The following is a 12,913-nucleotide window of genomic DNA, read 5'->3' as shown; positions in this document are numbered from 1 at the left end:
GTGGAGTATCGCTTGTCTGAATATCTTCATCTGCTACCTTTTTCAATGTGGCAGATTCATCAAAGGTAACATCTCTGCTACAGAACATTTTCTTTGTGCTTAAGCACCAAAGACGGAATCCCTTCACTCCAGAAGTGATTCCCATAAAGAGAGCTTTCTTTGCCCTCGGATCTAACTTTGACTCCTTTACATGGTAATATACAGTGGATCCAAACACATGTAAGGAATCATAATCTATAGCCGGTTTTCCAGACCATACCTCCATAGGAGTTTTTCTTTCTAATGCAGATGATGGCAAACGATTAACAAGATGGCCAGCGTATGTCATAGCCTCAGCCCAAAATTGCTTGCCCAACCTAGCATTGGACAACACACATCAAACTTTCTCCAGCAATGTTCGATTCATACGCTCTGCCACTCCATTCTACTGCGGTGTATCCCTAACTGTGAAGTGTCGAACAATACCATACTCTTGGCACACATCGAAGAACGGATCACTTTTATATTCCCCTCCATTGTCCATCCTAAGCCGCTTGATTTTCTTGCCAGTCTGGTTTTCGATCATAGTTTTCCATTTAAAAAAAACTCCAAGCACTTCATCATTAGTTCTCATGGTATACACCCAAACTCTTCTGGAAAAGTCATCAACAAAAGTAACAAAGTAGTGTTTTCCTCCCAACGAAGGTGTTTTGGAAGGCCCCCACACATCTGAGTGAACATATTCCAAAATACCTTTTGTATTATGGATAGCAGTGCCGAATTGCACTCTCTTTTGATTTCCCAGAACACAATGCTCGCAAAATTTTAATTTGTAAGCCTTTGCACCTTTCAACAATCCTTGCTTTGACAGAATTTGCAAGGATTTTTGCTGGCATGTCCCAACTTCATATGCCACAACTGCATTGAGTCCAATTCTTTGTTATCGAAAGCTGCAGCGACTGCTCCAATAACTGTACTACCTTGGTAGTAATACAAGTTATTTTTCCTAATGCCCTTCAATATCACAAGTGCGCCAGATGTCACTTTCAAAATCCCATCTCTCATAGTAACAACTGAACCATTGGATTCCAAGGCTCCCAATGAGATGAGATTTTTTTTCAAACTGGGCACGTACCGAACATCAGTCAGAACTTTGGTTGATCCATCTTGATTATTTAATTGGATTGAACCTATCCCAACAGTTTTACAGGCTTTGTTATTGCCCATATAAACAACTCCTCCATTTAGTTCTACTAAATCAAAGAACCACTCCCGGTTAGGAGACATATGATAGCTACAACCCGAATCCAATATCCACTCATCTGAATGGAACGACGATGATGATGCAACCAGTGATAGTTCAGAGTCACTGGTATCATGCTTTGCAACACAAGCATCTACAGCAGCTTTTCCCTTATTTTTCAGCTTTGGACAATTTTTCTTCCAGTGGCTTTTCTCATGACAAAAAGCACATTCATCTTTCCCGAGTCTGGACTTTGACTTTGATCTCCCTTTCTGAGTTTTCTTCCGAGTGTATGAACGACCTCGGACTACTAAAGCTTCTGTATCTCTGATTGAGTTTTTCTGTTTGTCCTTCTTTCTCTGTTCATAACTGTATAAGGCCGCACAGACTTCGCTCAGAGATATATCACTCCTGCCATGAAGTAGAGTAGTTTCTAGGAACTCAAACTCCTTAGGAAGTGACCCCAACAGCATCAAAGCCAAATCTTCATCTTTGAATGTCTCATCCATATTTAGCAAATCAGTGACTAACTGATTAAATTTGGTGATGTGATCATTCATTGTGGTACTTGGGACGTAAGTGAAGCGAAACAGTCTTTTCTTCAAGTGGAGCTTATTTTGACTGTTTTTCTTCAAAAAATTTTCTTGAAGTGCCACCCACAACTTATTTGCAGAAGTCTCCTTTGAAAAAGCATACCTCTGCTCTCAAGAAAGGCATGATCGAATTGTACCACATGCCAACCGATTGATCGCCTTCCAATCTTTCTCCTGTACATCATCTGGTTTCTCTTCATCAATGGCAATGGCTAGACCCTGCTGAAAAAGGGCATCTAGAACCTCACTTTGCCACATACCAAAATGGCCCGTGCCATCAAAGATCTCCACGGCCAATCTTGCATTTGCAATTGTCGGTCTTGTCCACATGGACGATGTTGAAGCTCCTACACCGACCGTTTTCTCCATAATCTTTCAATATACCTAAGGAAACCTTTTTCTGATGTGGAAGATCAGTTTAAACTGCAACTACAGAGCATACTACGATTAACCTTTGGCTCTGATACCACTTGTTATTCCAATAGGGTCAGAAGCGTGTAAATTATTGTACTAAAAAATCACACAAAGTTCAATTCCCAGGGAAGAGAGGTGGATCATAAGGATCTCTTAAATACCAAGTCTTTCCTTAGTCAGAATATCCCTTCTATAGTAATTTAATAGCACAATTAAATACTACTATTATACCCTCAAATATTGAAAGAAAAATAGGACAAGAAAGAACACAAGAGTTTTAACGAGGTTCGGTAAATTATACCTACGTTCTCGGGCACTAACACCAGATGATAATTTTACTATCTCCAAAATATTACAAACAAATAGAATTCCTTAAGAATTCTCAAATGGGAGAAGAGAGAAAACTAAGAGAGAAAGATTGGTTGGGATGGTTGAAATGAAAAATGAAAAGGCCTATTTATAGTTGAAGTTCAGGGACTAACTTGTAAATGGCCTAAAAATTAGGGACCAAAATTGCAATTATCCCATTCAACTTTTCAACATTCGGTGCAACTTGCTTCACCTTTTTAACAAGTTGCTTCCTACCTTTGTTGACTTTTCAACAGTATATATATGCAGTTTTGGTGGATGTTGTACCTAGACAACTGATGCGTTGTAAATTGATAAAGTAAATTAGGCTGTTTTTACACTTAAGGAACTTGTTCTCGAGTCATTTTGCATATCTAATACGAGTTGTAGTAGAATTCACTTTTTTTGGATGTTTTTATATGTATTTTGAGCAATTGCATTCTATGCACTTTAATTATGAATTTACTTTATGTGAAAATGACATTGTAGGTCAAAACAAATGACTGACATTATAAGGGATTCAAGTGGCTTGAAAATTATACAAGAAAAGTCCTTGTCGCAAGGAAAGCTTTGTTGCGACAAGGATGTTACTGACTCAACCATGGAGTTCTTGTTTCCAATCACTGTCGTACGACCACAAAGAATGTCTTGTCGCGACAAGATGCTTATTGATTTAGCTATGAAGTTTGCATGTTCATTGATTTAGCTGACTTAGTTTTATACTTTGATTTACTACAATTTATAATGGGCAATGAAATTGGAATGGAGATCAAGCTGGGCTTTAATGGATGTTCATCATGGAGGAAGTTCTTCTTGAATGAGCAATCTCTAAACTTAATATTATTTTTATTTACTTCAGTTTCTAAAATCTGGATATAGAGATCATGTTTATGGATATGCTTGATATAATCATGAGCTAAATCCATTAAGTGATTGGTTATTTGGACTATGTTTATGTGATTATTTCATGAAATTAGTGTTGATGCTTTGTGTTAATAAGTTGGACTTGAGAAATCTATCTAAAAATTTAGATAGATGAGACTGAAAAAAGAGATTTTATTGAGTAAAATTAAATTAGTTGAGCCAAATGTTTAAGACCGAGAGGTCCAGCGTTACTCGAGTGAAATCGAGAGGAAATATCATTTAAGGGAAAGATATAGCATTAATATCAATTTATTGTGACGCCATTGACAATCAAAAGAATAACCAGTCACTGCTAAGATCTCGTGAGAAGTTATTAATTAGAGTAACTCATAGTTTTAGTATTTCGTAATAAAATTTAATAATCTAGATTGTTAACACTCATATCTTAGTATGAACCGCTTCAATAACTTGAATTTCTATTAGATTGATAGACTTTTGCATCATATAGGAACCTTTTAGTGTCATTGTCAACATCCATTCTTCTTTGTGTATGATTCTTGAAATATTTACCTGTGTTTCATTGCAAAAAAACAAAAAATACAAAAACAAAAACTGTACTCGTAGTACTGCTTGCAGTAGAGATCCCATGCATGTTTGTTGTTGAAATTTTGTTGTTATTTGCATGCTTTTGTAAAGCACGGTAATGCCTCGTCAATGATGCAATGTTTGCCATCTTATCGAAGATAACTTTCAAGCAATATGCATTATTCGAGGCATGGGTGCCCATCATTTGTTACCATATCATGGAAAGGCAACACCCTAATTAGGTGAAACAACAGTCTTAATTCGCCCTAGATATTTCAAAACACCCACAAAATATCGAATAACTTTGTAGGATAGATCTAAAGGGGCAAGAAAATCAACCGACACAGCATGCATCATAGGTTGAGCTCTAAGACCATTGAACTCAATAGTGCCTACATAGAGAAATTATCCTGTGACACCCTACATTCGACTTGATCGTTGGATCCAAATGCAATACATTGCATTCGCTACTTGAACAACTCAAACTAAAATATACTTTAAATACAATAAAAAATCAATGAAGAATCCTTTATATAGACTTTTTCAAATATTTTAAATTATTATTAAGTCTTTAAAATCAATTTAAAAACACTATGGAGGTGGTTGAGACCGAGTATGGCTCCTCGAGAGTCAAAACTCAAAACAAAAGAGAGATCCTTGTCTGGCATAGATGCATCAGTACAAAGTGGGGACTTGTAACGATACAAGCCCTTGCTACTATTTATTTTTTATTACTATCTTACTTGTTGCGATACAACTTAACCTATGTACCAATATAGTATGCCAAAACCCAAAAATCATCTCAAACTTACCTATTTTGGCCCTAAACATTACCAAACTGAAACCATGAGTTGAAACTCTTCAAAACCAAATTTAGAACATAAATTCATAGACTAACACTTCCAAAGCATAAGATCCACACACCTACAATCAAAACTACCACGTTTAATCACCAATCAATTTTACTTGGCAATCAAGCAACCAGCCAAACATGATTTTATTCATCATTTATCATACTAATTCTCCTTTTAAAGCATTAATTACAACTTAAAACAAGCACACACACTTAATGACTTACTTGACATAGGTTAGACAATCATAACAATATCCACAAGAGCAACATGGCATAATAGACTTAATGACCACGTAGTAGCTTAGGTACATGCCAACACGTCTATTACTCAAAATGAACAATACAAACATTGGATGAGTTGAGCTGAGAGGACCTTGGATGCTGTTGCTAGATCATGAACTCAATGAACCTATTCTATAATTAACCCAAAGTGGAAAACCATACTAGTACAATATAAAACAAAAATGATTACATATGTTCAAGTATTGTATGTAAGGTACAAAGTGATAGAAGCGTTTGGGTAATTTATAGGTATTATACCACACTGTAGGTTCGGTTTCATGAAACACTAATAATAATAGCACAGATAAACATTTGAAGTTAGATTACTGGCAAGACCCCCATTTAACAATGTGCAGCATAGGTGATCTACAACCAATTCGGTCCCATCTTGCTTGACATTGGCTTTGATGACAATGTCTCACCTGCAACTTTGGCAAGCGAGCGATACTGCAGTTTAACACTCTCTGCATTGTCCAACGTCTTCACCACATACCTGTAAATCAAAATTTTGTAATAAGGCCACAAGGTTGGTTTCGGCGTTGGATTTGAGCCGAAGCAGATATTCAGGGCAATGTCACGTTAACTCTACTTTCCAACCAATTGATTAGTATCTCGGAAGAGGATTCAAGATTTTGTAACCAATACTAGAAAGTGCATTTGTGTGTGCCAGAGAGAGATCCCGTGTTTCAAAAGTAAATGATGTAAATGCAGAATCCAATATACATTGATAACATGTCACGTGAAGAGGGAAGGAAGGCTGGTACTTACCATCCATTCAAGCATTGTGTAGTTACAATAGCTTCACGTCCAACAAAGCGTTGTGGTGTCCTCTTGTTACCCTGTATCAATCTATCTCCACTCACCAAATTCGACCATCTAAAACAGGCATTACAAGCAGAGAAAAAGTTGACAAGAAAAAGATTTCAGAAGATATACCTTTATGATAACCCGGTCTGTCACAGCAAATGGAAACTGGATACCCCTACCCCTTGGCGGATCCATGATATTTGATTCGCCATAGCTACTCTTATCCTATATGAACAGACAAGTAAAAGAGAGTGTCAGCAATGATACGACAGGAATGGTATAAGCAATGGCAGGAAATTAAAACGCATAAAGCACCAATAAGGGTTATCGAATTCAGAAAGGGAGTTTTGAAAGCTATTGATACCAAAAGGAGGTATAAAAAAGAGACACCTGTTCAAATCTTTCTCTCCTCCTTTTAGGTGAGCGGTAGAACTGTAACTCTTCTTCCCGACGAAATGCCTGCACCGCAGCTCGGAGAGCTGCTCATGAACATTAACAAAATAGAAAATAACTAAATATCTCCAAAGAACAGAAATAATGTATACATGTAGCATAGAACACGGATAGCTTATGCATATTAAAATGTTTAATAGCCTTCCTGACATAATAATTTCACCATGTATTTGCTCCTCCTTTAAAGCGTATCAAAATTCACCCATATCTTGTAGACGATCACCTAACATTCAGGAAACCTAGGTTTTGTTGCCGAAACTGTTCATATAATATGTAAGAGCAAGGGATAAACATAGACATCCAAGAAAAATATGTGCCCAGTGCCTCAACTGACAACCAGGGAAATAATGTGCCAGACACAAAGATGGAGTGCTTAACATCAATAAGATACTAATCTATGCATATTATCCTTGCTGGAAAATTGTGCAAATTACAATAGTTCACAAACTACGACTGAAATTCCACAAAGGAGAAGAGATTTTCCTTTGAAGCCAAAGAATATTACTTACAAAAGTTAGGAGCCACCAACTCCTCTGAAACTGAATGTGAACAAGTGTAGCAAGCTTTCTGATAAAGCATTCATAATATCAAAATTATTATGCAGTTATAATCATTGTTAACAAATGACTCAGACAGACCACAAAGTTTCAACCCAACAGCTAGTTAAGTAATCAAGGAAAACAAGATAAATGTTAATACATTTAAAGGAGAAAAAAAATACATATCATTCAACAGTGATTCAATGAAAATAATATGCAAAGCCACCTCATAAATCATGTCTATCATCAGCTTGCATAAACACTTGAATCAATGCACAGTAAGTCGCTCTAGATGGCTTGCAACATGTTCTGCCGCATAAACTTTGCCTATAAGTCAATACAAATAAACACACAAAACAGATAAGGAATAAAACCCTTGAAATTCACATTGAACAAAGGATAATGGTATTATTATCAATGCCCCAGATGGTCTACAATGTCAGTGAATTTCGAGGCATTTACGAGTTATTGATTCTTTTATTATCAATCTTGAACCTATGTCAATCTGTCACATTAAAACATCAGTACTGACATCTGACATCTGACTGAAACTAAGATTAAATCCTCTCTGCAATCTCTACCAAAGCTGAACATGAAATGGTAGCACCAATGCAGCCCTTGCTCCATCTCCAAATCCTTTCAAAAGACCTTTACTGAGGGCCTGAGGCTCCTTCAACTTACCATTTCAGTTCCCTTTCTTACCTAATTGCTCTTACAGCTACTCTTCTAACTTCACTATCCCTCAGCAGCAAGACTATAAGTGACCTCACTGTTTACAGCTAAAGTTTAATACCCACAACCACTTTTCACCTCCTCTTAACTTTGAACCACTCCACAAACTCCCTCCACACCAAAAAAAACCATAAAAACTTGAATGTTTCCCCTGTAAATTTCACCTACTTACATTGCCATATCCATGTAGATAAAGAATGTAGTGCTCCAAAATTCTCTCATATGGAAAGTCATTCCAGAAAATTATGAGAAAGGTGCTTGATTGACCTCAAAATAGGGCCCTGGTTAGTTCAATAATGTGCCTTTTAAGGGACTGGCACAGTACAAGAAAGTACAGAATTGAGTTAGACAAGATATGATCACTTAATATTTAAAGGTGGTGGGACTTCTTTTCCAAATGGAGTAAAGGGTTAAATTGAGGAGATTTAGATAGTTTTACCTTTGAAATTTACGGTATCAGGACAAACCTTGATGCTGGATGGGGTAATAGAACTTTTCTTTCTTTAACATTTTAGTTTTTGATTGGAACTGGTTTAGCCTTCATCTTAAAATACACTAATAGTAGTATTTAAACAGGAAAATTAAGGAATAAAAAATACATTATTCTGACAGATATTCTAAAAGATAAGGCTGTAATAACTGAAGAAAGACATAAGTGTTTTCTCAATCATTTACAGTTTTTTCTTTGAAGATCTCATTAGACTTCCATTCTATTGTGTCAAATCCAATTCTATCTTGTATTGTTAATGGTAGGAAGTGTCTTTTCTTGTGATGTAGGAATTATCTTAAATATTGCAAATTGTAATCATTCCATATTCTTTAGTGTCTGTTTCCCAAATGAAAGGCCTATTAGTAAGGTGGAAACTAATTTGGACATCTATGATATTTGAAAGAAGAGAATGCAAGCAATTTAGGCTACAAATACTTGTTTATATTAATTAATTAGTTTATCTGATAATTGAATGAAATTCTTTGCGCATACCATGTCTCTGGCTACTTACAAAACACGGCTCTTCTTTGTTTGTTGTTAAATGTGTAAATTAATTACTTTATGTAATAACTGAATAAAATTAAGCAAAACATTATCACGACTGGCTCCTATCAAACTAAGGTGACTATAAACATACTTACACGATCATATACTTTTATTATGAATTAATACGTCCTCTGGTACCCGAGTTTAACATTTTTTTCTAATGTGGTACCTACATTTTTCTTGTCCAATGTGGTACTTGTATTTGGCAAAAGTTATAATTTTAGTACCTAAAGGTAACGGTGTTAATTTTTTAGTGTTTAATTCAGGTTTTAAGGTTGATTTGATGACAATTAATAGCTAATATACTTTTTTGAATTTTCATGATTTTGTTAACAGAATAATTTAGTGTTAGTTGTACATTTGTTTAATTTTATGTTTAATTTGTTAAATATAATCTGATGGCTGTGATTTTTTTCGGGTTTTATAGTTGATTTGATGAAAGTTAATTATTAATATTATTAGTTAATTATGAATTTTCAGCAAATCAATCCTAAAACTCGAATTAAACATTAAAAATTGCTGCCGTTACCTTCAGATACCAAAATGTACAACTTTTGTTGAACACAAGTACCTTATAGGACCAAAAGAAAAGCAACAACAATAGGTACTTGGGTACCAAATGATGTATTAAGCCTTTTATTTCTCAAGGTAAATTTACTTCACTTTCACCACTTCTACCTTTTTTCTCTCCATCTCTAAACAGCGATATTGTAGATTGCTGTCTTTACTTTTATTTCTAGTGATGTTAATAAGATTGTACCTAATATAGTAACCATGAGCACTTAATCACTCTGAAATGGCACAAAACAGGGCATTCATATCTGTAACAACCTAGAACCCATATATAAATGGCCTATTTTATACTTTTATCCATAATTTGTACTGATTCAAACCATCCCTTGGCCAATCAAAGATAATTCTTTGAAGCATGGCACAAACTTCATCCGCAACTAAGCATCATACTAATGACAGAGTAGAAGAAATAGGTTTTATCAAGAACTCACCATTCTAAGAACATGCTGTATTCCAGCAGCACCAAAGGAATGTCCACAAGGTAATATCATCGCATCATCCATGAGAGCTCCCCTGAAATTTTAAATGAAAGGAAACAAATGATTGAAACATCAATCTAACCTTTTTTTCTTTTCTGTATGTACATCAACTCCTTGATAAGTAGTGACTAAAAATCAATGGATCAATTAAAAATATATGTGCAGAAAGAGCAAAGACATTTTCCTTTTAACAAAGGAGACAAGCCTAGGGATGGGAAGAGGGTTATAAATACTAGGATTTAAACCTGAAATCAGCTAGTGCCACCTCTAAAGGATGACTGCATGAACCAAATGAGTAAAACTCCTAGTTCAAAGACATTATCTTTTACCGGTAAACATATCTAAATGATCTCAGATAAAAGAAAGCATGTTTTTCCACAGTCCTAATAGTTCACTAGCCTTGTAGCACTGCATACATGACTAGCTACAATAACTTGTACTGCACTACTGCTAATAAATTTTCCTGCATCTCATAATCTCAGCTGAAGCTCACTAGTAGAGGGACTTGTAAAATTCACAACTACATGAACTGTAAATTAACATTACACATTAACACATTAAACCAAACTATAATTAACCAAAAAAGCACGGCTGCTATAAAACCATAGCCAGATTCAACATCAGGGAGCAGAAATCTATCAAAAGCACTTATTTTTCCTTCAACTTCTTAAAATCATCACTTACGTGACAGGGTCGGATAAAATGGCCCGCAAGGACTCACCAGACTCACTAAAAAATGGGACATCTTTCCTCCCACTAAACCCATATCCACCACAATTCTCCACCAAGATATCCTTCTGAGCGTTACCACCACCACTAGCAGCAGACCCTTCTCCCCCTTGTAAAAACTGCGTGTAATAAATATCCCCATCAGGATCGGCAATCGTCACCGCATTCTGATAATTATTACCCTCTCTCACACCTTGCCCAATCCCTCCTTCCTTCACTACCGATTCCCTGCAGCTCCCTCCAACTTTCCAACAGTAATTATAAAAAGAAACAAAAATAAATCAATAAAGTTCCTTCTTTTATATATAAAAAACAATAAAATTTCTCAAAAATAGAAACGATAGAAAAGAAGAGAAAACTAACCGAAGGAAGGCTTTGCTTTTCCGTTTCCCATTTTTTCGGGGTTTCCACTTCCTGCATTATTAACAGTCTCATTTCCACTATTACTTTTATTATTTATGTTTATACTATTATTGTGGTTATTATCATTTTGGTCGCCATCTCCTCCGTCGTGGCCGTCATCATCCTCGTCTTCCTCATCATCCACATCATCTTCGTCAGATTCGTCGTCGCCGCTGTTTGTCGAGCAACCACCGGCGCTTCTCTCCCAATTCCGATGGTGGTGGTTTGGAGGGTTTCGGCTGTCAGCGGAAGCAGCAGCAGCAGCGGCGGCGGCGGAGAAGATGTTAGAGGAGCGAAACTCGGAGGGTTGGGAAGGAGGGAAGGAGAACATCTTGTCGTCGATGAAGCCGGTGAGTTCTCGGGTTTTGGGGCCGGGTCGACTAGCAGATTGGGGTCCGCAATTAAAGGCCCGTATAGGGTCGGCCTGGAAAACGTTGAGCCCGTTCTGGAGGCTGATTTCCTCGGAAGACATGGTAATTAAAGGAAATTTAGCATCTTTTTAGGGGTAAGATTGGGAATTTGAGGTACCAACTTTACTGATTTCCCACAGAGCGGAGCAGTAGGGTTTTAGATTTCTCTTCGGATTCAGGTGGAATAGAAGGCGAAGGAAAGGGAAACTAGCGGAATTCCAATTAGACCTAAACGACGTCACTTTCATCATGATTTTTTATTTTTTCATGGTTCGGTGTTCGGGTTCGGATTCAGTGTAAAAAAATAATTAACCGGTTTGGTTATTAACCGCATTGATATGATTGACGAAAGCTACTCAAAGCTGTCAGCTAAGGCCCGTTCGGCTATGCTTATTTGATGGGCTTTTGTCAAAAAAGTCCTTTTCCTTTTTTGTTAAAAATATTAAAGAACAACTCCCATTTTTGCAAATAATACTTTTTCACATATGAAAAAGCAGCAATTTTACCACTTTTTCTCAATCAAGAGTACTTTTAGCATTATATTACTTTTTTAACTTTTCTTTTTCTTCTTTCCAAATGCACGGCAGACCTCTTTGTTTCCCTATTTTTCTTTTGTTTACTTAATAAATAATTAATATTAATTACTTAAAAATATTTAAAATTAATATTATATATTAAAATATTAACAATAAGTTATAATAAATTATTTTTTTATATTATTACTAAAATATCATAATATTAATTAATTTGAATATTATTTAAATACATATTTGTTACTTTATAATATCATGTCTAAAATAGACATTTTACTTCTCAAAAGCACTTTTTAACAACAATACCAAACACTCAAATTTTAAACTAAACTTTTCAAAAGCACTTTTCCACAACACTTTTAAAAGAATTTTTCAAAAATATTGTCAAACTAGCCTTAAGTAGTATGCTGACATATTGCATCAATAAAAATATTTTAAAAGTATTATTTTTTAAAAAAATTAATAAAATTGTGCATATAGAATAAATATTGACAAATTATTATTTTTATTCAAAAACAAAATTTTTAAATATATATAATATACTAAAATAATTTTTTAACACACTAAAAATGCATTAAAAATATTTTATATTTAAAAAACAAAGCTATGAATATAATAAATAATTTATTGTATTAAATATAATTTTTATATTTTTATATTTTGGATTGGGTTATTTAGTTGGATAAAAAATTTTTAGGTAATGAGTAATGGGTTTAATTGTTATTGAGTTAGTGATTTAATATAAATATAAATATAAATATATATAATTATTATTTAACATATATAATTAATATAATAGTTTTTATAACATAATATATTTGAGCCAGGCTGCGCTGGGCTCGAGTCAAAAAAACTTGTCCAATACTTGACCCATATAGAAAACATGTCTTAAATTTTACCTCAGCTCATTTTTTGGGCATCATAATTTTATCTAAACATTTCCATTTTTTGAGTGGGCCTTCGAATATGGACAAGTGACTCAACTCATGAACAAGTTTAATCTGAACAACCATTTATTTAAATTCTTTCTAAATAGATGCAAAACTTAAAAAAAAAAAC

At 35.0% G+C, this 12,913-nt stretch overlaps 1 protein-coding gene across 2 annotated transcripts; it reads right to left on the bottom strand.

Annotated features, from left to right (window-relative positions):
- Positions 1–5,310: 5,310 nt before the first annotated feature.
- LOC107962226 (U-box domain-containing protein 62) lies at positions 5,311–11,556 on the bottom strand. 2 transcript variants are annotated; one of them, XM_016898544.2, is made up of 8 exons: positions 10,873–11,556; positions 10,465–10,753; positions 9,733–9,814; positions 6,931–6,988; positions 6,359–6,447; positions 6,098–6,193; positions 5,930–6,000; positions 5,311–5,654 (listed from the first exon to the last, which is right to left on the bottom strand). In XM_016898544.2, the coding sequence occupies exons 1-8, from the start codon at positions 11,381–11,383 to the stop codon at positions 5,528–5,530; spliced, it is 1,323 nt and encodes a 440-aa protein (XP_016754033.1). In that variant the 5' UTR covers positions 11,384–11,556; the 3' UTR covers positions 5,311–5,527. The 2 variants fall into 2 exon arrangements, 1 of the variants encoding a protein (XP_016754033.1); XR_001701544.2 differs by having other exon boundaries at positions 5,505–5,654; positions 5,930–6,010.
- Positions 11,557–12,913: the final 1,357 nt, after the last annotated feature.

The sequence above is a fragment of the Gossypium hirsutum genome, chromosome A05 (assembly GCF_007990345.1).
Source record: "Gossypium hirsutum isolate 1008001.06 chromosome A05, Gossypium_hirsutum_v2.1, whole genome shotgun sequence".
Lineage (NCBI taxonomy): Eukaryota > Viridiplantae > Streptophyta > Magnoliopsida > Malvales > Malvaceae > Gossypium > Gossypium hirsutum.
Note: the sequence above shows the minus strand (reverse complement) of the source record. Positions and strands in the feature narration are given on the sequence as shown.

What these genes read in the sequence shown, in the direction of transcription:
- LOC107962226 (XM_016898544.2), bottom strand. Translation starts at nt 11,383, where the DNA reads ATGTCTTCCGAGGAAATCAGCCTCCAGAACGGGCTCAACGTTTTCCAG. An exon ending in ATTTTATCCGACCCTGTCAC is followed by an intron (nt 9,815 to 10,464) that starts GTAAGTGATGAT and finishes TTAAAATTTCAG; the next exon opens with GGGAGCTCTCATGGATGATG. An exon ending in CAGACCGGGTTATCATAAAG is followed by an intron (nt 6,001 to 6,097) that starts GTATATCTTCTG and finishes AGATTGATACAG; the next exon opens with GGTAACAAGAGGACACCACA.